The sequence below is a fragment of the Rousettus aegyptiacus genome, unplaced genomic scaffold (genome assembly GCF_014176215.1).
Source record: "Rousettus aegyptiacus isolate mRouAeg1 unplaced genomic scaffold, mRouAeg1.p scaffold_m13_p_3, whole genome shotgun sequence".
Lineage (NCBI taxonomy): Eukaryota > Metazoa > Chordata > Mammalia > Chiroptera > Pteropodidae > Rousettus > Rousettus aegyptiacus.
In genome coordinates, this window is record NW_023416306.1 from 10,597,170 (window position 1) to 10,624,948 (window position 27,779).

The following is a 27,779-nucleotide window of genomic DNA, read 5'->3' on the forward strand; positions in this document are numbered from 1 at the left end:
TCGCCCTTCTACTCTTCCAATCCATTTATCAAATGTTGAGTTAGACATATGTGTATCTTTGAATATACTTTAGCTTTGGTTGTGTGTGTGTGTGTGTGTGTGTGTGTGTGTGTGTGTGTGTGTTTCTTTACATGAATGTACCTTCTATTTTCAAAACCCAGTTTGGAAACCCCTAGTGGAGCTCGCGCCTATCATTCTGCTGTTGTCTCAGAGGAGAGAGGTGACCCCCAGGACCCCTCCAGGGCACAGCTGGGTGGGCCCAGGCCTCCGTCGGACTCCGGCTCCCTAGTTTGAGGGCCAGTTTCCTGGCTCTGTAGACCTTGGCAGAGCCCTCTTAGGTCTGACTCCCTCTCCTGGGCAGCTCTTGGTGAGCCAGGGGACAAGGCATGGGGGAGGGGGGCCTGCAGAATCCTGTAGCCTCTAAGGAGGAACAGTTATGTAAAGATGCAGGATGATTCTGGCCCCAGTATGGCCCTAGCACATGTCACCACTTCCTCTTCCGGCTTTTAGTGGACACATGTGATCTCTGGGGAGTGATTTCGAGCTGACACATGTGCTCTCTGGGGTGTGATTTTGAGGAATAATGACTCTGTATGCACAGCTAACAAATTATTCTTTAAAACTTAGGAGGTTCATTGGATACCTGCTAAGTGCCGGCTCCTTGTGTTAGCTCGTTCAGTCCACACAGCTACCCTGTTGTTTTCAGCATCATTTTACCCTTTTTACAGATGAAGAAACAGGCTCAGGGAAGTGCAGTGATTTGCCTGAGATTACGTGATACCTGCGGTTGAGCTGGGATTTGAATCCAGGTTTGTATGGTGCCAGAGCCATGTTTGTTCAATGCACCGTACCGATTCTGTGCTTAGGGTATGAGGCTCAGTGCGGGAGCTGGCAAGGAGGAGAGGTAGTTCGGGTAACCATTCCCGGGCCTACCAGAATGTAGCAGCTGTGAGTGTGGGCAGGCATCCCATCCTACTGCCCTGTGCGACCAAGGCCGGTAAGGCGGGCAATTCGGTAAAAATAAAAAGTCCGGGCTTCGTTCTCAGGAAGACTCGGATGCAAATGCTGTGTGTCCTAGGGTAAGTCACGCAAGCTCTCTGAACCTCTGTAAAAGATGAAGCCAAGCCCTTTCTTGCAAAGCTGTTGTGAGAAACAGAGATAATACACATACACTGCCCACACACATTAGTTGTTCATTCGATTACATATACCTATGACCATAAGGTGATGGTTCTCCCAACTTCCACGTGCATAAGAAGTACCTGGGAATGCAAATTGCTAGACCTCATTCCCAGGGATTTTGATCAACAGGTCTAGGGTGGGGACCGGGAATATTTAGTTCACAATTTTGCCCAGGTGTCGATTCTGATGCAGGTGAAATGAGGACCCTGCTCCAAGAAACAGCCTAGGAAAAGTACACGTGAGGCCACTGAGAGCAGAGAGCCTTTATTACTGAGCCTAGAGTCACGTTCTGGAGCCACGGCCTGCCCCAGGGGCCAGCCAATGCCCGAGGCGCGGGAGGAAACCTGGGAGAGGTGACTGCAGCGCTCACAGCTTGGGCCTGCGACCCACGAACTCGTCCCAGCCCTTCCGACAGGTCCGGATGATCCACTGGTGCTCGTCGTCATCTGCAAGGGAAGAGGGAGAGCTGGTCGTGCCTGGAGCTTGCTGGGCCTCCCCTGCCCTGGGAGACCCCCAGGCGGGGTCTCTGGATGTGGGTGCATTTCAGCACAGCGGGGAGCTGGGGGGTAGCGGGGGTTGGTGGCCAGTCTCTTTAGCTCTGTGTCGGGAAGGAACAGACTTTTTGCTAAAACCAGATCCGTCAGTTGCCTGTGAGTGCCTGGCCTTGGGGAGATTGAACACAAAAGGGTTTATAGATGGTGGATGCCGACGATGGAGGCAGGCGTGACATTGTCTGGCCACGCTGAGCTGGGCACCCCTGACAGGGCAGCTCCTTCCACCTGTGCCCAGTCCGACATCCACAAATGGCACCCCCAGGATGGGCCAGGCCTCGCTGGCCAGTCTTAACTTCCTTTCTGGGCTTTCCATTCTGGACCCTTCCAAGTCTCCATGGTTCCCCAGGGGGCTGACACCGCCTCCCCCCCCAACCCTCCCCCCCCCCCCCCGTTTACTCAGGTCCTTTCAGTGGGGATTGGAGAGGAGCTGGGGTTCATGCAGGCCCTACATGCATTTCTCTCTCTTAATTTAATCCTCATGACTAAATGATGGCAACCATCTCACCATCATATGGATGGGCAAACAGGCTCAGAGAGGTCGAGGCACTTGTCCACAGCCACAGGGTTAGTATGTAGGAAAGCCCAACACTTGAACCTAGGCTAGAACTATAAAGTCTGGGCTGTTTTTCCAACCTCATACAGAGCTGAGCGAAACATTCTTCAGTCTACAGCACACCACCGTCATCTCTCTGTGCCAGGCCCTCTGCAGACCGACTTTATTTTGATTTTTGCCCCTTCTCCTCCAAACTCACACCCAGCCCCTCCCCCAGCCACGACAGAGACTCTAATGGTGGGCTGAATACCCCTAAAAATGCTCGCAGTTCTGCAAAATATGTACTGTTGCTTTGTGTGCAAATGTGGTTTTAATTTACAGAAATGGCATTGTGCTGTGAATGTCATTGTCTTACTTTTTTCACTCAATACTGCATTTTTAAAACCTATTCTTGCTGCTACATGTACATCCGGTTCTTTGCTTCTTACGTGTGTTATGTGCCATTGAGTCGGCTCCGACTCCTGGCAACCCTATGAGTGAGTGACGTCCACAATGTCCCGCCCTCGACAGCCCTGCTCAGCTCCTGTAGACTCAGGCCTACGGCTTCTTTGAAGGAGTCAGTCCATCTCGTCTTTGGTCTTCCTCTTTTCCTGCTGCCTTCTCTTTTCCCCAGCTCTGCTGTCTTTTCCAAAGAACCCTGCCTTCTCGGGAGGTGCCTGAAGTAGGACAGCTTCAGTTTCGTCATTTTCGCCTCCAGTGAGGTTTCAGGCTTAATTTGCTCTAGGACCCACTGTTCATCTTTCTGGTGGCCCGGGGTCTCCGTAGAGCTCTCCTCCAACACCGTATTTCAAGTGAATCTTTTTTTTTTTTTTCCTATCAGCCTTCTTTACTGTCCAACTTGCACAGTAAAGAATGCAAGGGTGTGGATGATCATAACCTTGGTCTCTAATGATACATCTTTGTTCTTGGTGATCTTTCTCTAATTCTCCCACTGCATAGCATTTTTTTTTTTTTCCCTGCTTCTTACTTTTGCCTCATATTCCATGGCGGACTTTTGTCACATTTTACTATCTATCCTCCCAGCGGTGGACATGCAAGTTGCCTCCACTTCCTGTTACCGGGAATAATGTGGGGACAAACGCTCTTGGGCACATCCCCCTTCGTTGATACATGGGAGGATTTCTCTGGGCTTATAGTCCAGGGGGAGGGTCACCAAATCATGTACATACTTCATGCACCAGGACTCCCAGCCAAGCCCAAGTTCTTTTCTTAGCACCACGGCGTCTGCCTGCGGTCCCTCATTCCTGCTTTCCTTCTGCGCCATACCCTGGGGACAAAGAGAACCAACCCAAACCCCTACCCTCGAGCAGTTCTCGGGGCTATGGCCCTGGAGGAGCCTTTGCCTCCTCTCCTTACCCAGTGCCACCCACCTAAGAGATGGGAGGATGGGACTACCCGTCCTTCTTGGGTGACAAGTAGCAGTAGCTGGAGAACGAGGGGGCTCCCTCAGAGCTGAAGCGAGGAGGACCAGCAGAGATCCTGTGCTCCAAATCAGATCCCCCACTGTCCACCTTCCTCTTCTGCGAAAGCACCAGGCCCAAGGGCAGGGAGATGGAGGCTTACGGACAGCCTACTGTGTGCTCCACGCTTTACAAACACCAGATATCATCGAATCTGTGATAGCCCAGTAGGGTAGAAGAGATCACCCCTATTATAGAGGGGATGAGCCTCGTCCCATGTCCACATCCAGGGGAATTCAAACCGAGGCTCACCAGACTCTGAAGCCTGACCTCCCACCCCAGGGCAGAGGTGATGGTGCCACAGCAGGCGAGGCCCCCACAGAGCTGGCCTCCTTCCGTCCCCACCCCCGCTAATTCTTCATGTGTGACCTAAGGAAAAAGGCTCGCTGCCGGATACGCTTTGAGGACGGCCCTAAGTGGCCAGCTGGCCTCGGTTTCCCCTGAGGAGGCTGCCTGGGAATCCGTGCGTGGCTGCCAACCCTGGGGGCTGGAGCGCGGTGGCACACAAGGAGTTAAGCGCTGGTGAAGGCCACTTTTGCCACACCGCGAGCAGCCTGGTTGATAATTACAGTTCTGAAGTCTCCCGGCTATTCGAATCAGTGCAGCTGCAACCTCTTCAGTGGTAACCCCTGAAACCAGACAAACTGGGTTTATTGTGCTGAACCAGTCCTCGGGCCCCTCCCTGATCGTTACAAATTGACAGCAATGGACTTAACAGCCCTCTTCACTACCCCTTTCACTCTCTACCTGGCTGCACAGCCACCAATTTGAATCACAGATGCCGCCCCTCCCCGCAGCTGCTCACCAACCCTCCCTCCGCCTCCCCTGGCCCTCAGAGCCGAGCCTCCCGAGCCTCCCGGCCCTGCCATGCCAGGGTGAGGCATCCGAAGCACATTTCATCAATATTTAAAATGGAATTAAACCTGCCGCTTTGATTAATGCCTCCCAGATCCCGGCAGTTGTGATTACTATTTTGCAAATTGCGATTGTTGGAATATGTTAATATGATTGTCTGAGAACATCTTCACCTTCTCAGATAATTTCTCCCCTTTCTGGCAGGAGGGGAGGGGGAGACGAGGTGGGGGAAAAGATGGGGGAAAAACACCCCACAAACTCTTTAATCAATTGTAAATTATTACTTTCGGCACAATTCTTGGTGGTTCAGAGGAGGAAGGCAAGGGAAATTTCTAGTTTGGTCCATTTATCTTGAAAAGTTTTGGTCCCTGTTGGCCCAGTAATTCCATTTCGGGATGCTATCCTAAGGGAATAATCTATTTGTCTCAGTACCATTTAGAATAATAAAAAAAAAATCCCAAAATAACCTACATTTCTAAAACAATGATTTTGTCAAATATTCATTCAGCAAATTATTTCTAAACACTGACTATGTGCCTGCCATTGAGCTAAGTTTTTTTTTTTTTTTTTTTTTTTTTAGGGGGGGAAATGTTAGCCATGTGAAGGAATATTTAGCAGCTATTGAAAAATAGTGTTATGAAGTCTATATCACAACATAGGAGAAATGTTTTTGATACGATAAGCAAAAAAAGGTGAGAAGAGGCAAGAAACAAAATTACATAGACAGTATAATCTGTGTGAAACTTGTGCACAGAAGGAAAATTAAAAATAATAAATGTGAATAATGGTTGACTCTGAGTAGTGGGAACTGGAGAGGTTCTTCTATTTTTGGTATTTCCCAAATCTCTCAATAGAAAAAATAAAAATAACTACTGGCTTTTTTCCTACCCTCCAATTTAATGCCTTGGTAATTTCATGCATTTAAGTAATTGAAATAAAATATTTCTAGGTTCCTAAAAATGCCAATAGGGTTCCTGAACTTCAAAACAGTAAAAAGACCCGGCATAAAAATTTTGATAAAAATGAATAAAGATCAGAAAACAGTAAAATCTCCTGTGCAGAACAATTCCAAATGATTCATGGGGCTACTCTGCCCTCAAGGAGACGGAGCATAACTCCCCACTCCCTAGGTGACTTCCTAAGTGACCTCCTCCCATAAAGGACACTATAGAAAGGAAGTGAAAAAAAAAACAAACAAAAAAAACCCCAGTAACTTCACAGTGGAGCAACCTGACGAATACATCTCATCCAGGTGATCAAGGTCAACGTCGACAGTGATCAGTTGTGTGGCTAGTGTTGCAGCCTTGATGTGATGAAAATGGCACTTTCTCTCTGTGGTCTTCCTTCCCCAAACTCTTAACCCTAGTCTGATCATGAGTAAAAACATCAGACAAATTCCGATCAAGGGACATTTTACAAAATACTTGACCAGTACTCATCGAAAACAAGGCAAGTCTGAGAAAACGTCACAGCTGAGAGGAGCCTGAGGGGACATGACGGCTACTTGTAAGGTGGTATCCTGGGTGGGATCCTCAGACAGAACGAGGACCCTGGGGAAGGACCGAGGAAGTCTGAGTGACGGATGCGCTCTGGTTAGCAGTGATGTATCGTGACAGATCCACCATACAATGGAAGAGGTTAGTAACAGGGGAACCGGATGTGGGCGTAACCTGGGCACTCTCTCTACTATCTCGGCAGTAGTTCTGTAAATCTGACATTGTTGTCAAATAAAATGTTTATTTAAAAAGGTGCATGAAAATCCAGCTTGCTCCCTAATAGGTGAGAGATTACCATGTCCTCTAACAGGAGTGGAAGCCTTTGTCACGCCTAAGCATCCAAAACAAAGTCCTGTAGACCTTTTCCTCTCTCCTGACCCCTGCACATCACAATTTACGAGCCTGTACTTATTCGTGTATTTCCTTATATGTGTTTCTCTTCCAATAGCCTGTGAGCCCTCAATGCAAGGACCATGTCTGCTTGTTGACCCCTGTACTGAGCATACAGTAGGTGACCAATAACTGCTTTGCCAGACGAAGCCTGGAATAAGCCCACTGTGTTCTGACTTGCCTCGATGGCCGCCAACAAAACTTCTCCCCAGCACCTATTTCGTGGCGCGCAGGTCTCAGCGCGAGCGTCACGTCCTCATCGACCCCCAGTCTAACTGCCTTCACTCCTAGTCAGTCCACCCTGTCTTCCTTTTATCTTCTTCACAATTTTCTTGTTTACGGATATGTTGTCTGTCTCCCCCCATCCAAACCGCAAGCTCCAGGGAAACCAGGAGCCTCGTCTGCTTGTTCACTATGGTGTTGCCAGGGTTTAGATGGTTGTCTGACACTCGGGAGGTGCTTAGTCCACACCTGTTGAATGAGTGAATGAGTGAATGAATGAATGAATGCATGAATCGACAAACCCAAGCCTGTGGTGGGCCCTGAGTGGAGGGACAGAGGGGGCTGAGACCCAGCCGGGAGCGTTGTCTGAAGGCGTGACTCGGGCACTCTTCAGGTTTAGGTCTACCTGCCTTTGGGGCAGAAAGATTTCTTTATTCTCATTCTGAAGCGTTTTAAACTGCCACCTGCATACCCACCTTCCACCTCCCACCCCCAACGGATCTCACCAGTCACCGGGAGAACTGGGCTTCTTACAGAGAAGAAAAGGAACTTGCTATGAGACCCCCGCATCTGACCATGCTCTCCTGCTGAGAAGCCGGCCCTGAAAACGCCCCCCACTCCTTTGCCTGGACTTCAAGGCCCTCAGGGTCCTCCCACTTCCCAGCCTGCCTCTGTCCCCTGCTGGCCTCACGCCGTGAAGTGGTCACCCTGAGGCGCTGCAGGGGCCGCAGGTATGAGCTCACCAGCGCCTCCGAGCCATTGTCCATGCCGTTCCTCTGAGGGGAACACCCTTCCTCCCAGGAGCTAGCTCAAGGGCAGGGCTTCTCGGAGCTGAGAGAGAGGCCCAGGGCCCCTCCCGTTTCTGGCCTCAGTGTGTGTTAAACGTGAAGGAAGGCCTTATACAAGAGCATAACACTGCAGCGTGTTTTAAACACGTACATTGGACCAATGAATGCTTTTAACACAAACAACCAAATGTTACATAAGTGTGTTGTTCCAGGATTTCTTTTAAAGAAGTATAAACCCACAGTGCTCTAAGGCTGCGTGGTCAGGAAAGGAAACTTTAGAGTCGTCTGGTGAGCATGTCTTCTTTCAGTCCTGTCACAGTCCAAACTTAGGGCCCCTCATGAATATGTGTGGCTGGGGCCCCCCGCTCGCCTGGCCGTCCTCCGCCCCCATGGGCCCTGCCTGGATGTCGCCTTCCCCAACCCGGGCCGAGGTCATGGCATCGGTCCCGGGCACCCCCACCAGCCTGGGGCAGCCATGTCTGATTCACATCAGGTCTTCAGGCCCCAGCATCGACCTGGCACTTAAGAAGTATTTAATAAATACATGGTGAACGAATGAATCAAGTAATGTAAATGTGAGTACATGAAAGTAATAGGTTTACCCTGTGGGATTTGGACAAAGAGGGAAGAATTTTTTCCCCTCCCTCAGCAAACGGAGCGCCTCAGAGGGCAAAGCACACATGCCAAGCGCAGGGCCAAGGCTGCCGGCTTCTGTTTCCCTTTCTGTCTCGGGGCCATGGATTGAGCAGCCCCACCACACAAAGGGGATGGGTTGTCTGGGCTCATACCTGGGCACCAACCGCACTCAGAAAGCTCAAAGCCCTGGCTGGTCTGGGGCCTGCCTCACAGTGAGGGCGGAAGGGGCAGGCCAGCACAGGCCACCAAGCAGGGCCCGGGCCACCGAGGGTGTCATTAGTGCAGTCTTCAGGTCAGTGCAGTGCTGGGGGAAGAGCAGATCCTGAAACTCTCACAGTAGATGCGAGGTAATGTTAGTTCCTGGGACAGTTGGCAGGGAGGCAGTGTGACTTGATGGTTAAGAGCACAGGAGTGGGTCTTTAATTCTCAAACTGGTTGCCTTCAAGGGTGAGATCTTGAAGGATTCACCCAGAGCACCCCTGGGACTTCTGGTTCCCTGCAGAGTGGAGGAGGAACAGGGGAGGCAGAAGCCTTTACACAAAGATCAGCATCATAAGGATCAAGGGCTGCAGCTCAGCTAATGATTTTTGTTCAAAGCCAGGTGGGCGGGCTGGGGCAGGCAAGCCCAGAGCGGGCAAACGGGCGGAATCAGGTTATCAGGTGCCCACAAGCTGGGTTCTGCTACCTCTTTGCAGGCCTTTGAGCCAAGCACACCTGCGGTCACCAGTGCTATGCAGCTCCCACCCTGGGGGGTGGGCAGGGAGCTAGGGTGGGGACTGGGAAAGGGAGGTGACCACATGGAACAAGCTGTCTCGCCTCAGGAAGCTCACTCTAGCTGAGTACTGAGGAGGCGCTCGGCTCTGTGGGCTGACGGCCATGTCTGACCTCTCCTCAGTGGGTGAGACGGGGCTGTCCCCCGTTTAAGAGGAGGAAACTGGGGCTTCATTCCACCAGGGAAGAGGGGAAGGGCTCACTGTGTTGGTGAGAAAGTCGCACTCAGTGAGGCCGTGTGCGCACAGGTCCCCATAGGTATGTTTTCATCTAATTGAGTGAGCGTATGAGAACCTAAGTGTGTGAATAGGTACATGCTGTGAGTGTGCAAGTGGCAGTGTCCGAGGCGTGGGGCGAAGAGGATATATGGGATCCTGCATCTATGGGAACGGTCAGCGTGGATGTGATACGCGGTGCGTGGCCGAGCGAGTACTTGAAGTCTGAGTGCGCGTGTGATCAGATGCCGAGGGATGAGATACGCCCAATCTGCGGAGACTTCCCAGCGCTCACCCAAAATGCCAGGCGGGCCAGGCTCTGGAGAAGGCGGCTCGGCAGGAGGGCTGCCCTCTCGTCCTGGGGTCAAAGCCCACTCCTAAGTCGGCCGCTGTGTGAGCCGTGGCTCCAGGCCGGGATGGGAGGTGCATGGCAAACTCGGCGCCCCAGCTTGTGGACAGGTGCCCGTCCCCAAAGCCCGGCCACACCCTCTGTGCAAACGCAGGGCTGCGTGAGCTGGTGGGGCAAGGCCGAGGCCCGAGCGGAGCCATGAACCGCAGTGCGGGCGGCAACGCCCTGTCACCCCCGTCGTGGATCCTGACAAGAAAGGGGCTTTGAACTTTGTTGGCAGTTGTGGTGGCCAGAGGCCAAGGCCATGGCATCACCCATATTGACTGAGGGGTGGTTGTCCAGGCAGATCCTGCCAAAGGGGAGCCCGCCATAGGGAATGGGGGCGGGGGGCTTGGGGCTGCTTTTGCTTTTCCCTGTAAAGGAGCATCTTCTGGGCAGGGTGGGTGGAGGGTTGGGGGTGGATGGGTGGATTACGTCAGGTTGCTTCACCCCTGGGAACTAGAGGTGCAGGACCCAGCACCTACAAGCTGTTCAAGGCCTCTTCAAATGTAAGAGGCTTAGGAAAATGATTGACTCCACAATATGAAAAGAAACCGTAAAGCCAAAATTAATAAATGTCATAATGAATGCATTCAGGCTTAATTAATTATTAAATTTAGAAATCAAAACAATTTTATTACACTCGAAACCAATTTGTAGGCTTGGTTTCCTCATTTTGCAAGAATTCTCCAGTGTGCACGTGGCTCTCCAGAAATCACAGCAATTGTTAAAGACTGGTAGTCAAACAATTTACCAAGCGAAGTTTTAAAAATCCTTTCAAAGTTTTTAAAAGCAAAAAAAAAAAAAAAAATTATATGTGTGTGTGTGTGTGCGTGTGTGTGTGTGTGCATGTGTGTATACACACTTAATGTGGGAGCGTGGCTATGTTTCACATGTTGAAACTGTTAGGGTGAGGCCTCCAAGGTCAGGCCGAGGGCTGGATTAGGGCAGTGACGGGGAAGGGGTGTGTCCTGGCAGGGACTCTGGCTGCCTGGTATTAGGACTCACTTTCATGTCCCAGGCGCCGTGCCTGCGCTCGGCACGCCTGATCTCACGTGATCCTCATACACGCCTCCGTTGTAGACATAGCTGGTGTTGTATCAGGCGGGAGGTAAAGGGAAAACCACCCATCGTCCTAATGGCCCTTGGGAATCTCTTAGGAAGTCCTTGTGCTGGAGGAGGACATCTCATTAAGTGCCACACATTCAGTATTCTGACATTGTTGGAACAGTTTCCCCTGCTATTGAGATCCAGATGCAAATCACATTAGTTAAAAAGTAAATAAATAGGACGCGGTTCCATAGTGTAGCGGTTAGCACATCTGCTTTACACGCAGAAGGTCCTGGGTTCATGCCCCAGTGGAGCCACAGTCCACGGTCTACGCCCATGATACCCTAAACAAGCCCGATGTCTGATCTCAGAAGCTAAGCAGGGTCGGGCCTGGTTAGTACTTGAATGAGAGGCCACCTAGGAAGACCAGATGCTATAGGCATAAATAATAATAATAAATAATAATAAAATAAATAAATATCCTTAAATAATAGAACTACCCTGTGTGTGGCAAGGTGCTCATGTGACAGGAAATACACAGGGCTGGAGACCAACTAATTCGCATCTTCCCACTCTCACTCGAGAGCGCGTGTGTGCTGAGTGAGGGGAGGATGCCAAATCACCAATATCTACACTGATATTACTACTCTTCCGTCCCCAAGCCCCGCTGTTATTTTTTCAAGCATTCATTATTGAACTAGCGTTCGCTAAACATGTTCATGATGCCTAGCCACTGCACACAGGCAGCTCAGGGGAGCAATGTGCCGAGGCCCAGTCCACTCGGGAGGCCTGACTTTCAAAAGTCTTTGCTCTGACCCTGCTCCCTTCTTTCCCTGATCTCCAGCTGTGTGTGTGGCCGATGGACTGAAGCAGACAGGCCTGGCAGGTGGGACCTCTGTCCTTCAGCTGGCAGGCAGATGCAGATGCTGAGGCTGAATTAAGCCTAGGGTAGTGAGACTGTGGTACTTGCAGGGGCTCGGCAAAGGCCTGTGTCTGGGGTGGATCTTGGATGGATAAGAGATGATGAGGATGATGAGCAACACATCAAAAACAATGCCAAGAGCAGGATTGAGAGATCAGGGACCTGCAGGCCTCCAGTCCAGTCTTGAGACTGACATCAGAAGCAAGTGGGAGGAGGCCGGAGGGCAATTTGCTAAGGTGACACTGGTTCCTCCCTCTGGGCATAAAATGATCCCAGCTGTGAGCGCTGACGTGCATTAAGCTTTTCATGGACCAGGCACGGCTCTTACTGTGTCCCCTGCATCAGCTGTAATGCTCACCCCAAACCCGGCAGGAAGATCCTCTCTCTACCCCCATTTTTCAGATGAGGAAACTGAAGCTTAGAGAAGTACGAGACTAGCTGAAGGTCACATAGCTGGCAAATGGCAGAGCTGGAATCTGGTGGCAAATCTGCTATCTCTAACCCTGGCCCCTAACCCTGCATGCCTCTCCGGGCTGGTGGTCAAGCAGGACTCTCGGCTGGCTGCCCTCAGTTCCAGAGCTTGGGCTGAGGAAGAGAGGTGAGAATCCTGGCCCCTGCACTCCGGCCTTGCCCTCACTTCTGTTAAAGGAGACAGAACAAACCGACTGAGGTGCCGGCCGGGGCTGACTCCAGCCACGGAAGGGGAAGCTGTGGCCTTTGGATGCCTCCAGGTGGCTGGCGTGGGGGGCGTGGGGGGCGAGGGACATATTGTTACCAGGATCTGATGTGCACAGGCTGGAGGGGGAATTTCCAGAACCTTTGGCATTGGGGTGGGGAGAGAGCAGGGCGACGGGCAATCCCTGAGGTCAGGCAGGGCGAGGCAGCACGCTGGGGCAGGCAGTTCTGCCTAGAGCAAAATTCTGTCAGTGAGCTCGAGTGTACTTCTCTGGGGAGAAGTCCACAGCTTTGCTCAGATTCTCAGAGAGGTTCGTGACTCAGAAAATGCCACAGCATGTCTCACTGGTTCAGAGCATGGCCTTTGCTGTCAGAGAGACCTGGGTTCACATCCCCATTCCTCCCTTTATGAGCTGCACCTGTCGGTAAATTACTTGCTTTCTGAGCCTCATTTTCCCCAATTGCCAAATAGGGATAATGATACACTCCTCATAGGACTGGGGAGGGATTAAGCCCCTGGCACAGGGGAGGCACTCAGTTCTCGGCGCTTCCCTCTGTACCCCTTTTGCTCGAAGCAGATGCCCAAGTCTCCTGGCAGGATGTATGATCTGTGCGGGCATTTTATTTGGCAGTGACGAGTGTGAGATTATCCCTCACAAGGCCTTCATTATGGTGCTGCTAACAATACCACAGATAAGGCAGGGATGCTCCTGCGTGCCAGCCTCCAGGTGATTATAACATTTGGGTAAATTGCCTTTTGTCTCGTGGAGAGACGATGGCGGGAGGGGCCGTGCAGGAGGCTCGCTCAGCCATGCTGCAGAACCCACAAGGGAAGCGTCATGGTCAGCCTGCCTGGGGCTTCGGGAGGAGGCCTGGCTGGCAGTAGGAAAGCCCCGGGTCCAGCCCTGGCTCTACCACAGACAGGCTGTGTGGGCTCGGGCAGGTGTTTTGTCCCCTCTGGGTCTCCGGTTTCTCACTGGTCAGGTGAAGGCAGTGGCTTCAAGACTAGAGGAGTCTTAGTTTGTCTGCGACATTAAAAAATTCTTTGGCCAGTTTTTGAGCAATAAGGCGGGCAGGGAATGCTCAAGAGAAAAAGAACCCTCACTGCAATCTTACACTCCTGGGGTAATTTTGCTTCTCTGAGCTACGAGGAAGGCCTTCGGTTCATTGTTCCTTTCACTAGTTAACCCCAGCTTTGAATTCAGAATCAGCTCAAATGTCATCTTTAGCTTTGCAGCCAGCTAGACCTGGGTTCCAAGTCCAGCTCTGCCACTTATCACCTGTGTAACTTTGGGCAGAGCATTTCGCCTCGCCTCAGTTTCATCACCTGTAAAGTAGAAATACTGTAATCAAGACCCCCTGTTTCACAGGGTTGCTGTGAGGACCAGAAGAAATAAAACAACATATGCGAAGTGCTCAAACCAGTGCCTGGAACATAGTAAGCGCTCAGCAAATGCTGATCATTCTTATTATCCTGCCTTTTCACCTGAGCTAAAATGGACACCCCGGTACAGTGATAGATCCATTCCTTCACTGCCATGTTAATGGCTGCACTGTATTTTATTGTAAGAAGGTACCATCTATTATTTAATTAGTTCCCTCCTGTTAGACATTTGGGATGTTTCCAGTTTTCAACTGTTTAAATAATCCCAGAGGAATTTCCCAAGACCGAGTGGTCTTTCATTCCTAGGTGTTCACGACGCAGCTTTTGCACAGGTTGGATGGGAGCAGACGAATACCCATGTCTGGGCATGCAGCGGGCCTGCCTCTGTGGACGGACGATCTTGGAGCTGGCCTGGCAAAGTAGGAAGAGGGAAAACTCCGGAAGCAGATGAGCCTGAGTGTGAATCCCACTTCCTGCCAAATGTCCTGGGGAGGCGGAATTCTTAAACCTCTCTGGAGCCTCACTTTCTTAATTTGTCATACAGGGGTCATGCGCATACTTCCTTCCCTCTTAGTCAAGTGTCTAGTGCACGGTAAATGCTCAGTCGGTGTGACCGTCACCACATCGTCACCTTCACCCTATCCGTCCTCATGCTGGCGAAGCCAGAGTCACCTCCCAAAGACTGCGGATCGCGCAGGCCAGGTCACTTTTTGGACCCCCAAATCACACCCCTTCTTCCCATTGCCCATTTAACCGAGCGTGCATTCAAATGAAGCTTGTGATCTTGATTTTTAAATTCTGTCTGGAACCCATAGGTTCAAATGCAAAGGGGCCCCCTCTGCAAATAATCACGGGTATGTGATATTTTTAAGAAGCCAAAGCCATTGTTTCTGATTGAAGGAAAGTTGGTGCTATTTTAAAGAGCAGCACGATTGAGCATGGCGTTATCTCTCTAACCACTGGGAATTATACGCTGTTTGAAAGATTTGTGAGCTCTAGGACATTTGCCAGATGTGCTTGATTCGACATTTCAGACAACAAAGGGGATAATGTTGGCGGGAATCTTGACGGCATTTCTGATGATCAGGATATTCTTTGAGGATGGTACTGAGACCTTTCGGGGAAGAATTTCAGCTTTCACATAAACTAATTTGGGATGCTCACTCTCTGTCTTCCACAAAGCAAATTTAGTTCATTGTTCGTTGTATATGTTAAAATGGTTGCGAGGGTTTTTTCCTTTGAATATTAATAATGTGCCTTTCATCTGAGACATTCGCCTGGGGTGTCATTAATTGCGGGGAGGGAGTAAGGATTAGTGTTGCGGTTATTTTGCACACGATTCCTGCTAGGAACGTTGAGGCAAGCAACAGCTACAGGAAGAGACACACGTACAAGCGGCTAGCGGCGGCTCTGGCTTATCCTGTCTGAGAGGACTGGGAGGGCGAGGCTAGGAGAGGGAAAGGTTGGTGTTATCTCCCAGTTTCCCACCATATTAAAAGCTAATTTTCCCATATATCTTCACAGGCTTCCTTATTGGCCCACGGTGTGTCAAGGACCCTTTATCAAATAAGGTAGCGGTTTGGGAACGGTGGCATTTTTGTCTTACGACTCTAAAACAGACCTTTTCATTTGTTTAGAAACATCACTGAGGTCCCTCTGGGTGCCAGGAACTGTGCTCGGTGGAGAAGCAACTGTGAATGAGGCAGCGCCCTGGCTAGGAGCAGAGATAGTGGAGAAAAGCATAAACTATGACACAAAGCGGGAAGAGGAATGAAGAAACAGAGTTTGGGCAGAGTTGCGTTCGACCCTGATTCTGTCGCAAGCTGTGTGACCAGAAGCAAGTTACTAACCTAACTGAGACCAGGTGTCCTCATTGCAAACTGTGGCTCCTAAAAGTGACCCATTTGGGATGGTGGGAAAGAGTAGAGGAGATGAGCAGGTAAGGCGCTTAGCGGGGACCTGGCAGAGCTCCCCCACAGTGGTCATGCGTGCCCCCTCCTTTGCGTCCCCTTGCTGTGGATGAGAGCCACTGGTTTGAGACCTGTGATGCGTAAGCTTTTAATCTCTGTGAGGTGCAGAAAAACACACCGTCTTGCACTGCATATCGGCATTTCAGTCAATTACAGACCACATCATCTGATGGCAGGCTCATAAGATTATAACGGAGCTGAAAACCTGCTATCACCTAACGATGTCATAGCCATCGTGAGGTTGTAGTGAAACAAATTATACACCTGTTGGTGGCGACGTTGGTATAAGCAAACCTACTGTGCTGCCAGCCTCGTAAGAGTATAGCACATACGACGCTGTAGCGTACACAATACTTGATGATGACAGTAACGACCATGCTACTACTGGTTTATGTATTTGCTATACTACACTTTTTGTCATTATTTGAGAGTGTATTCATGTATCTTGTGAGTACCGCGTGTCACGTTGTTTTGGACAGTAACCTGTTAGACAGGCCTGTAGCCTGGGAGCGATAGGCTGTACCATCCAGCTTAAGTGTGCAGTAAGCTGTACCATCCGGGTTTGTGTAAGTACGCTCTACTATGTTTGCACGATGATGAAATCACCTAACAACACGTTTCTCAGAACGTATCCCCATTATATAGCAGTGCGCGAATGTAAAAGACTGTTTTTATTACTAAAAATAATAAACCGTTTATTATGTGCCTGGGGCTGACTTTTGTATAATTTGTTGAAGAAGATGAAGGACTTGTGCGCAGGTTCTCTGCCTGCCTGCCCTCTTTTATAAACAGTGACTCAGATCTGACTTGTGGAACCTGTGTGAGGTGCAGGGGACCTAGTGACGGATCAGATATAGTCACATGGTCCCTGCACTCAGAAAGGTCTTAGTCTAGTGGGGAGACAGGCAAACAAAGCTACTTCTACTGTCATAGGCTAAGTGCTGTTAGGGAGGCTTGTCGGGGGACAGAGGAGGGATGCCTACCCCAGACAGAGCAGTGGAAGGAGGGGGAGAAGGAGAGGTTGGGGAAGGCTGCTTAGCATAACAAACCACCAATCGCTGGTCTAGACCCTTAAGAGGATTATGAAATCAACTTAGTGTATAGCAACCAGCATGTAAAACAATTAAATAGAATAGAAAATACCAGAGTACGTCATGTGTACATCCATACGAAGAATACATACATGTGTATGTGTGTTTGTGCGTGGTCTGGGTCATGATATAAATCTTTCCTCACTGCCAGCCAGAGTCCAAAAGTTTGAGAGCCACAATCTCAGAGAATTCTTTCTTGCCTGGATTCCCAAAGCCTGGCACATCGTAGGCAGTGAAAGACTTTTTGGTGAGTGGAAGGATGGATCCAGTAAGCAAGTACCATGCTCCCACTTAAGAAAGACTTTCTCAGATACCCAAGTCTAGGAAACCCAGGTTTATCAAGCATGTTTGTTTGCAGTTTGCAGCTTAGCAGCCCACGGTTTTCCAGCCAGGCCTACAATAGGCTTCCCTACCTGGGGAAAAGAAGCCAGCACCAGATGGTGGAGCTGAGGCTCCGAAGACAATCCTTCTTGGTGCCCCAGCCTGTGACCCCTCCTGTAAAACGAGCCTCTCCTGCTCTTGACCCACCAGGTGGCATGTGCTCCATAATAGCAGTGGCTCAGGCCACTGCGTTTACTCTGGAAAGGCCTCGGCCACTCACCTCAGGCCTGAACGGCTAGCTCCCCCGCGCCTTTGGGATGTCAACAGGAAGCACTATTTGTGGGGACAGACTGGAACGCGGGGAGAAAGGGCCCCAGGAAAATCACAAGGCGGACAGATGCCCAAATCAGTCCCTGGCAGGGTGAGCCGAGTAAAGGGTAATGACTAGGTGGCCATGAACAGAGACTTCCTTTTAGTGGTTTGCAGGACACTCTGAACTTGATCCGTCCTATAATATCAGGACTCCTTAGCTACCTTTCTCTGCTGTCACAGACTCCTCAGGTTGGAAGGACCCTAGAAATTATTCAGCCCAATGCCCTTACATCACTTCTGGGCTTTTTTTTTTTTTTTCTTCCTGACCAATACCCTCCATCTCAGCCAGGTGATGAGTTCCTCCTCCTCAATCCCCCCTCCTCCTCAATTTCCCCTCATCCTCCAGGGTGCCCCCTACCCCCATATTACATTATATTGTGATTGTCTGTTTCTGTGTCTGACTCCCCCATGAGACTGTGAATCTCTATGAGACCAGGATGTCATCGCAGTGAGAGGCAAGACTGGAATACAGTTCGAACCTAGAGAGCCGGAAACGAGTCTGTTGCATTATACTGCAATGAAAGAAAGATTAAACTAACACAAAATTCACAAAATTCATGAAACATGTTCCACGGAACCCTACTTCCACGAACATGCTCCGTGCTGCCCCATCTCCCAACTAATTTATACAGTGGGGGAAAGGGGACTCTGCCTTACTGCATAAGTTTCCCAACAGGGAGAGGAGGCTCTCAGCAGCCAGTACAGGCCTTCTGGTCTACCTAGTAGTGTCTTTCTCATTATAGAACAGCATTTCTTGACCTGGGCTATCAGGGGGACCATCCACCTCTTAAGATTATATGCAGCGTGCACGTGTTTGTGTGTGTGTGTGTGTACGTACATGTATGGTTGTGTGTATGCACGTGTGGGCTTTTTTTCTAGGATGGGGGTCTGTAGTTTTTGTGATTCCTAGGAGAACCATGACTCTAGGAAAGAGAAAGGTTAGAAATCACCATGTTAAAGGAAAACATTCATGCCCTTATTTGTATATTGGCTTCCTGTGAGTTAGGTCACTGTCGGTCAGCTTGTGTTCACTCACCAAACTGAGGTTCTGGAACCGCCACGGTGCCCCCCTGGCTGCGGGACCCAGCAGCCTTCTTGCATCGCGTGGTATATCATTCATATCAAGGCCTTTACCTGTGCTGTCTCCTCTGGCTGGAAAACCTCTCCCCATGCCTCGTGGTCAACTCCCAATTATTCCTTACGCCTCAGCTTCACTGTCATTTCCTTCTTGAAACCGCCTCTGAATGTCCAGTTCTGGATTAGGTACCCCTGCTTTGTGCTCCCACAGCATCATTCCCACCTCGCTAGAGGTGCCGTTCCTCCCCCCTCCACCTAGGGCCATGTTTTTCCCTTTCATTGTGCTTATTCTAGGATTTACTCAACTGTCCATAGTATTTGTCTGCTACCTGTCAAATATAAACTCCATGAAGGAAGGGGTTCGTGCCTAGCTTTGCCATGTTTTGGTGACCACATCAAGCATAGTGTCTGGCATACGGTAGGTATTCATTAAATACCAGCTAAAGGGGAGCATGCAAGAGGAAGTGTCATAATTTTTTCAGTGCTATATTCTGTGCTGTCACAGTCAGACCACTAATGCTATAACTAGATTGGACAGTCATGCCAATTCCAAATAGTGAAACCTGCAGATGACCAGTGTTTGTCTTTTATCAGCAAAAGCTTCTTTCTTACCAAACGCATGCATACGTGTGGCCACATGTGCACGAGCCCACGTGTGGATGAGAGAAGAGGAGACGTGTGCCACAGGGTGTCAGAATAAACATACCTGCATTTCTCAGGAAGCGATTCTTATAGTCCCTGACTACCCTCGTGGTCGGGTTATAGAAGCCATCTCCACAGTCATAACAGCCTTCAGGGATTATTCTAGGCGGGTCCACATTGGTGAGTTGAGAGATCCCTTGGAAGAATATAATGGATAATTAATTCACCACCAAGCCCAAAGTCAAACCAAGTCCCTGGCCAAAGTCCACTTTTGGCTGGTTGCTCAGGTGAACATTGGTTCCACTGTTGGACTAAATGCTCCCCACTGAGGGTCCAGAGCAGTAGCAGCAAGAGCAGTGCCCCCTGAAGGAGGCATCCTGCAAATGGCTCTGGGAGAAGGGTCTGGGGAACTAGACCTCCATCCTCTTTCTTTGACCCCCGTCTTCCATTTCTAGGGACGTGATGACCAGGGCACAGTTTCTGGAGTCGAAGAGAACCTGAGGATGCCTCAGAGTTGGCCATATAGATAGAAGGCAAGCCTAGGAGATGGATGGCATTCGAGGTGTGGGCACAGGACAGAGGTGTGAGCCATCGCACCTTACTCGGGAAACCTATGGAGCAGGGCACGTATTGGAAGAACAGTAGGAAGGGGATGGGTCAGGTGGGCAGGGATCGGGTAATGGAGAACCTTGACTTTCACCAAAATTTCACCACAATAGCTGCCTTTGATGGAGTGCTTATTATATGCCAGGTATTGTGCTAAGTGCTTGACTCCTAATATTTCACTTAATTCTCACAGCGATCCTCTGGCCCCATTTTACAGATAAGAAATCTGAGGCTCAGAGAGGTTAAGTAACTTGCCCAGGGTTATCCAGCTAGGAAGCAACTAGATACCCAGTTTTATAACCTGTATGTTAAGCTGCCAACATCAGGGGAGGAGAGGGCCTGGGCACCACCTCCAGGACAGGGGACATTAGAACCACCACGAGAGAGAGGAGTCAGTACGCCTTTTAGGCCATGCCACTCGGTGTGGTATATCTCGAAGTGCTGGGGCCTGCGTGAAGGGTACAGGTTAGAATAAATCACTTCTCCGGTTTTGCCTAATTTGTGGTTCCTGTAAGTCCCTGTCCTCTGGACCGATGGCTGGATGCCCCCTGCTCCATGCTCACAGCTCGGGGGCCTGTACACAGTAGGTGCTCTTATGTTGGCTCAGGATGATAACTAGGTACTCCACTTGATCACGATTACTGAGCACACACCATGCCAAGTGCTTTGCAGCCATTCTCTCCTTGAAGCCTCATGTTCGTGCGCATCTCACAGATGCACAGAGAGGTAAAGGGGCAGCCTTCACCCTCTCCCTGGCCTAACGATGTCTGCCCCAGGGCTGAGAGGTGGCTGTTGGGGAAATATGCAGAGTGCTGAGTGACCTGGGACGGAAGCGAGTGCTCGGGATCAAGTTGCTCTGCTGGGAATCACAGGAAGAGAAGGGAAGGGTGCAGGGAAGGTCGCTGCACTGCCTTCAAGTCTGGCAGAGGCCCAGCTTTGGCAAAATCAGCCACGGGGTGAGATCTCAGGGCCTGCGGCTAGGTGCTCTTTGCCTCCAGGCCTCAGCTGGGCTCAAGAGCTTACGTACAACAAAGCCCAGGCCCTGTCATAACTAACCCGGGGGGCCGTTCACCAGCTTCTCAAGTGGCATCCAGACTGGCAGCTTTCAGTAGGCAGAGACGTGTCCTATAAGCTCTTGGTCCAATGGGACCCAGCCAATGTCTGACGCAGAGCAGGTGCTCAGGAAATGTTAACATTATCGCCTTAACTCCCCTACGTGCACCCCATCGGCCCCCACTGTGATGTCAATATTATTGTCCTTGTCTGATATCAACTCTTTATTAAGCTACTACGTGCCAGGCAATGTCCTAGGCAGTGTGGACACAGTATGAATGAAACAGAGACCCCGCCCTCATGGAACTCACAGTCGGCTCAGGAAGAGAGGTACTGAGCACTCCCAATAAACTCTGGAGGGAAACCATGGCCGCTCTGTGACATGCCATAGGGAGGCCTGGCCTAGTCTGGGAAGGGATCTGAGAAAAATGGACATTAAACTGAGACCTGAATGGTGGAATGAGTTATTTAGGTTAAGAGAGAGGGTTAGAGCGTTCCAGGTACAGGGAACGGCAGGAAAGAGCATGGTCTCTTCGAGGGATAGAGAGAAAGCAGGCATGGCAAGGGAGGAGAGAGAAAGTCCTAGACGGGCAGGCAGTGAGGGATGAGCCAGAGAATGCAAGTCATTCTAAGACTCTGGAACCAACCTTACCTTCAGTGTAATGAAGAGGCACCCAAGGTAGGGCGTGTGTAGGGGGTGGGGTGGGGAGGGAGGGGGTTGGCAATCAGATTCAGGTCGTTCAAAGATCTAAGTGACTACAGAGTGAAGAGTGGCCCGGGGGTGGGGGGGTTGGGAGGGTTGGCGGGGGGGGGGGGGCGGGGCCGGGGTCAAGCATGGATCTTAGGAGACCAGATAAAGGAGGGGAGAGGATGGAGGTCTGGAATAGGCCAGTGGCAGAGAGGATGAAGGAAACCTGGCTTGGCACCTGGGGGTGCTCAGGAGACATTTGTTCACTGGACAAATGAGTGGACTATATATTTAGGAGGCAGAATCCACAGGGCCAGGTGATTGATTGCACGTGGGGGAGGAGAAGGCAGGCTTAGGCTTGTCTAGGAGGATGGGAGTGACAGTCTCTGAGGACACAATCACTGGGGGACAGTGGGCTGGTGGGGAGGTAGTGAATTCAGTGCAGACAAGTTGAGAGATGAGCAAATATAGGTGTTGGGGAAGCTGGATGCAGGAATCTGAGGCTCGGGGGGTTGACTTCAGTTTGGAAACTGATGGTACCTTATGGCTTAGAAGTGAATCAACTTGTTTAGGGAGAGAGTACAGAATGATAACAGAGGAGGGCCTAAGCCAGAGAGCCCTGGGGAACCCCCAAATTAATAATTGGGGGGAGGAACAGGCAAAGAGACTGGGGGGAGGAAGAAAATGGGAGAGTGAGGTTCCCCTGGTCCACTAACTGATCCAGGGTCACACAGCCTGGGTTTGAGCTCAGGTCGGCCTGGCTCCAATACTGGGTGCTTTCTGGTGGCTTCTACCCTCATGGAGGTGGGTGGCCTTGCTCAGGCTCTCCCAGCTATTAACTCAGACCTTCCATTTCTACGCCCTGTTAACCACACCACGGTATCTCTCAAGTCAGTATTCGTTTTTACAGTTTGCAAAGTCATTTTCCCATCTGCTATTTTGGATGTAATGTCTGCTCTTCCCGGCTCTAGAACCTGACTCTCGTGCATTTTGTGGCCCCTGCCCGATTCTTCCTCTCCTGTGGGTTACTTCAAAAAGCCATGGCCCATTTATTTAAAATTGTCTTTTGCTTCCCTCTCAGTTTGAGTGTGAAGGAAAGGAAGGGTGCTCAGGTACCTGTAGGCTTCAAGCCGTGGCAGATCTCGGTGTAAAACCTCCGATCATAGCTGTCGCAGTAATGCCAGTTCTTTCCGTCATACTGCAGCCCGTCCGAGAAGGTGTACGTGCCCTGGAAGACAAGAAGCACACAGGTGGGTCTGAGGAAGCACACAGATGGGCCTTCTTTTGCCAGGAAGGATAGATATCAGGGAAGAGGTGGCTTTCTCGCTGCCACAGTTACTATGGCTGTGATACTCAGAGGGAATGGATATAAAGTCTGAGCTCGGTGCCAGGCACTCAAAAAATGGCAACTCCCTGTGCGACCTTGGGCCAATGACCTACCTCCTCTAGCCCTTGGTTTCCTCATTTGTCAAATTAGGATAAAAATGGTACATATTTAATAGGGTTGATTCAATCAGAGTCGAGGAGATAGTACAAATAACGCATTTAGCACAACGCTTGGCATATCGTAAGTACTCAATAAATGTAAAGTTATGATCATCCTTTTAAGGTTATCATAGTTAAAAAGGTCAGAGTCATCAGTCACTGCCCATTGTCCAAACATGCACATTCTGCTTTTGCTGTCTTAGTGTTAGAGGAAGCCCAGGATGCAGACATCGCAGTGGCCTGAGTGACAGGAAACAGGGGTGGAAATTCCAATACTATTAATTCACAGCGTGACCTTGGGTAAGTCACATTCCCTTCCTGGGGCTCAGATTCTCCAAGCTGTAAAATGAGGAGTGTTTGTTTCTTAGCTTTTTTTCGGTCGTGAGCCAGCCCTGTGCACACTTTGTGAAACGGATGTAAGCTATCATCATTTCCCCGGAGAAATATCATCGATCATTTCCTCGGAGAAAACTAGCGTCCCATACATACATTTATATTTCTATGTAAATCAGGAGTTTTCAATGAGTTCCCAAATTCTATCCATGTCCCACAAATCTGGTTAAGAAGCCTTGGATGACTTATCATGACAGTAGCAGCAGTGGGGGCAGTAACTAAGAGCTGACACTTATTGTGTGAACTGAGCGCTCATGTAGACTGCCTCATTGGCTCTCACAGCCAACCTAAGAGATGCCTAGTACTCTTGTGGCAGGCTGAATAACGGTCCCCAAAGACGCCCACCCCTAATGACTGGAATCTGTGCGAACGCTGAGTATGCATGGCCAAGGGGACTATGTAGAGGTACAGGATTAAGTTAAGGATCGTGAAGCGGGAGATTATCCTGGATCATTCTGGGGGCAATGTAATCACAAAGGTCCTTATAAGAGGGAGGCGAGAGCGTCAGAATGACAGAAGATGCGGTGATGACAAAAGCAGAGGGAGAGGAGGAGATGTGATGATGGGGGCAGAGGTCAGAGTGACGCGTGGCCACGAGCCAAGGAAGGCAGGCGGCTTCTGGAAGCTGGAAAAGGCAAGGAAACGGATCCTCCCATGGGGCCTCCAGAAGGAATGCAACGCTGCTGACCTATTGTAGACTTCTGACTTCCAGAACTGTTAAGATAATAAGTTTCTGTTGTTTTAAGGTACTGGGTTTGTAGTAATTTGTTACAACGGTGCGAGGAAACTAATACAACTCTTGTCCCCAGTTTATTAGACAAGGAACAAGAGTCTCAGAAAGGGGAAGTCATGGGCCCAAGGTCATACAGTTACTGGTTTAACAATACTCAAACTCATCGTGGTCTCTCTAGGGGCCTTCTGGATCAGAGAGAGAGGACCCCAGAGCCCTCGATAGCAAGAGGAGGGAAGAACAGGGCGTCTGATAGAGAAGGCGAGGTGCCACGTGTCGGGAGGGCTCTTCCTGTCCGAGGCTTATCTCTCTGCAGCCCCTCTCCCAGGCCGATCACCTTAATGGCCAACCCGTTTTCCCAAACGGCATCATATCGGCTCCCGCTGGGGAAGTACAGGGTCCCTTGGCCGTGAAACATGCCGTCCTTCATCTTTCCGACGTATCTCGTTTCGGTAGGGAGGATGTATTCTGCATTGCCTTCCATCCTGTAAGGACAAAGGGAAATCACTGAGCCCTGCACGGCAGCTGGAGGATCGGAGCTGGCAGGCACGGGAGAGCAAGTGGGAATCTCATCCTCAGAGTCCTCAGACTTTATTGTCCCAGCAATATTCTGCTCAGAATCAAAACTTTTTTGTTTTTTTCCTCTCGATAGCTCAAAAATAAAAGGGGCTGTGTTGTTGAAAGAGGGTGGGCAGAGTTTGGCCTGTTCCTCCTTCCTTTTTCCTAGAGGCTGTCCTGGAGTCTCACGCTATCCCTGGGAACACCACTTGGTAGGCTCAGAAAGGAGAGGGATGTGCCCAAAGTCCCCCAGTAAGTACCCTGAAGCAGAGACTAGGGCCAGGTTTCCTGGCAGTCGGCTCTGTGTCTTTCCTGCTAAGACCATCCCCGCCTTACCCATTATACCACAAGTGGGATATCTGGAAAACTATGAAACCTGGACAGGATACATGGGTTTGAATCTTACTTCATCATGTCCTAGATGTATCATCTTGGAGACTTTCCTAAACCTTTCTTTCTTTCTGTTTTCCTTCCTTCCTTTGTTTCTTCCTTCTTTCCAACTAATATTTACATGCACGTGCCAGGTGTCTTGTTGAATTTGGTTTGCTGGATACAATGTGGACACAATGTGATTGAGGCAGATGCAGTCCCTGCCCTTGGGGTGGGGCTCGCAGTCCATTAGGGGACAAAATTAAGCAATTACATAAAGGGTGGTAAACGTCATGAAGAGGGAAGATAGGCCCGCACAAAAGCACTGGGCAGGGACACTTCAACCAGTTGACCAGTTTTTTCATGTGTGAAAGGCTGAGATTAATGCCCAAAATTAACCCAGATAATGTGTAACAGTTTCCTAGTCAATGCCCTGACATATAGAATATGCTTTCATTCCAACCTTCAGTAATTCTCCATTCTTCCCCACTAGCTGGAAGTCACGGCTCCTAACTTCTTTAGGCTTTGGTTTGTACTTCTGTTGGAGGCTTAGCGCTTTCTGCTTTGCATCATAATTATATATCTCCTCTCCTATATTTAAGCAACGCATCTTGAGAGGAAGGCTTTGGTATCTTCAGCAATTAGAATCATGTTTCTTCTGAAATAGGTGCTCTATGAACATCTACTGAGTAAGAAATGAAAAAAAACAAAGGCAAGGAAGCTGACCGAATGGATGACAGACACCTTGTAGCCCAAAGCAGGAGAGCGCTGTGGTTAAAGCACAGCTTCTGAGCCAGGCCTGGCCTGGATCCACTTTTCTGTGCCTGTGTGGCCTTGGACAAGCCCCTTCACTTCTCTGAGCCCGAGTTTCTCGCCTGTAAAGTGGGGATAACGACAATGACCCCCCAAAGTTGTTGAGATAATTAAATAAGATAATGGCTGTGAAACTATAGTGGAATACCTGGTATATACTAAGAGCTCAAAAATGATTTTGCTTTTAATCTACTGCAGAAAGAAATCTTTGTTTCCACTACCTCTGCTTGAGATCACATAATTTCTAAGCATAGTTTCTATCTAAACCCTTCCCTGAGATTAGACACCCCCCCCACCTTTTTCTTTACTGCAAATTGGTCATCATTGCCTTCTATAGACCTTCTACAGACATCTCCAGCTTACCCAAAATGGAACTCATTCTTTCCTCCTCTGAAGCAGCCTCTCTGCAAAGTTTTTGATTTCCATGAATAGTATCAGAATCCTTCAGGTTCAAAGCCTGGAGCTGGTCACTGGGCTGAGACTGGAAACGGTCTCTGAGTTAGACTGAGAGCCTAGCAGGTGCCAGGTTCTGGCCATGAAGTCCTCACATCCAAGGTCTACATTTTTCTCCTTCCTGCAACCCCACTGCCTCTGCTATGGCCCAGTGTCCTGCTGCCTCTTACTGAGACAAGTGCGATGGGCTCTGACCTGATCTCCTCATCTCCACTCTGCCTCTCTCCCTCCTTCCTTCCTTCCTTCCTTCCTTCCTTCCTTCCTTCCTTCCTTCCTTCCTTCCTCTTTTCTTCCCTTCCTCTTTGTCCTCCACTTTCATTTTTCTTCAATTTATTCAAAGCCTTCATTCTAAATTCAAGTTAAAAAGAACAAAAATAGAGCTACTTTACCATGAAGACTTCAATCCATAATGAGGATACAATGGTCATATCTCAAATATCATTCATTCATTTATTCTCTTATTAATTTATTCAGTCAACATTTACTGAGTGCCTAGCAGACATGTGCACTATGAGGAGGGATGCAGAGATAAAATAGATTTTCTAATGCCTAGCCCTGCCGAGGATCTTTCAGTGGCTCTTCCTGCCCACAGAATTGTGCACAGTATTGAAGTCTCCCTAGGCCAGAGCACAGGTCCGTCTTTCCAGCTTCCATTCCCACTCTCCTCTAGGCACACCCTCAACTCTGGCCAAACTGAACTGCCTGCTCTTCTCCTTACATGCCCTTTGAGTTATTGTTTTTGCTGTTCCTTCCACCTAGAAATATTCTTCACCTTGCATCTTCACATACCTAAATAAATCCTCCCAGGCTTCGGGGCCCATTTCAAATATGATCTCCTCCATGAAGCCTTCAAGGGTTGCCCCAACTCAGTGTGTCCTCTGTAAGAGCCCAGCAGGAGCACCTTAGAGAGCTCTGCCAAATGCCAACTAGGTGACTTTGGGCATATTATGTAATTACTCTGAGCTGAGCTTCATTTTCCCACCTGTAAAATGGGGATGGGGATATCTATCCCATTGGTTTACAGTGAGGAGGAAAAGATTCAGATAAAGTCACTATCTGAAACAATCATCTCGGTTATTATTTATTGGCAATATGTCAACTAGGTTATAACCTCCCTGAGAACAAGGACCTGGGCATTATTTATATTCTTATCCCCACATCTAAAACTGGCAGATAGCAAACACACACATGCACAAGGATATATGGAATGAGTGTATCTCAGCTATGCCGCTTGAGCAAGTTACTCCACTTCTTTGGGTCTCATTTTTCTGAACTGTAAAATGGGAATAAATTATTCTACCTGAAATTGTTGTTTTGAAGGTTAAAAGGGATAGTTTGTGAAAGTGTCTGGTGCAATGTCCTTTAAAAGGCAAAAAGACCGCTGTCTTTTCTCAGTCACAGATGTTCAAGACATAGTGAATCAAATGAGGCCCTTACCTTCCATCAACATATTCCCCAATATATTGGCTCCCCGTGTACTCCATGGCGCCTGCCTCTAGTTTACAGCAATTGGGATCCTGGAGTCTCAGTTAATAACGCCTCACTATGACAACCAGGAAAGATGGGCGGAGCCGAAGCGAAGCCCCGCCCACAGTCTTAGACTTTCCTGGCATTGCG

The 27,779-nt window shown here is 49.6% G+C and overlaps 1 protein-coding gene across 2 annotated transcripts; it reads right to left on the bottom strand.

Moving 5' to 3' along the window:
* Window positions 1-1,426: 1,426 nt before the first annotated feature.
* On the bottom strand, window positions 1,427-27,706 carry MORN5 (MORN repeat containing 5). Of its 2 annotated transcripts, none has more exons than XM_016155970.2 (5): window positions 27,600-27,706; window positions 24,307-24,454; window positions 22,478-22,589; window positions 19,079-19,210; window positions 1,427-1,628 (listed from the first exon to the last, which is right to left on the bottom strand). In XM_016155970.2, exons 1-5 carry the CDS (start codon window positions 27,644-27,646, stop codon window positions 1,549-1,551), a joined length of 519 nt encoding a protein of 172 aa, XP_016011456.1. In that variant the 5' UTR covers window positions 27,647-27,706; the 3' UTR covers window positions 1,427-1,548. The 2 variants fall into 2 exon arrangements, with proteins under 2 accessions (XP_016011456.1, XP_016011455.1); XM_016155969.2 differs by lacking the exon at window positions 1,427-1,628 and adding an exon at window positions 13,687-13,952.
* Between the last annotated feature and the right edge of the window lie 73 nt (window positions 27,707-27,779).

Excerpts from the sequence above, each read along its gene's own strand:
- MORN5 (XM_016155969.2), bottom strand. The coding sequence starts at position 27,646 with ATGGAGTACACGGGGAGCCAATATATTGGGGAATATGTTGATGGAAG. Across the intron at positions 24,455-27,599 it reads GGGGAATATGTTGATGGAAG|GATGGAAGGCAATGCAGAAT; the intron begins GTAAGGGCCTCA and ends TTGTCCTTACAG. Across the intron at positions 22,590-24,306 it reads AAAACGGGTTGGCCATTAAG|GGCACGTACACCTTCTCGGA; the intron begins GTGATCGGCCTG and ends CTTGTCTTCCAG.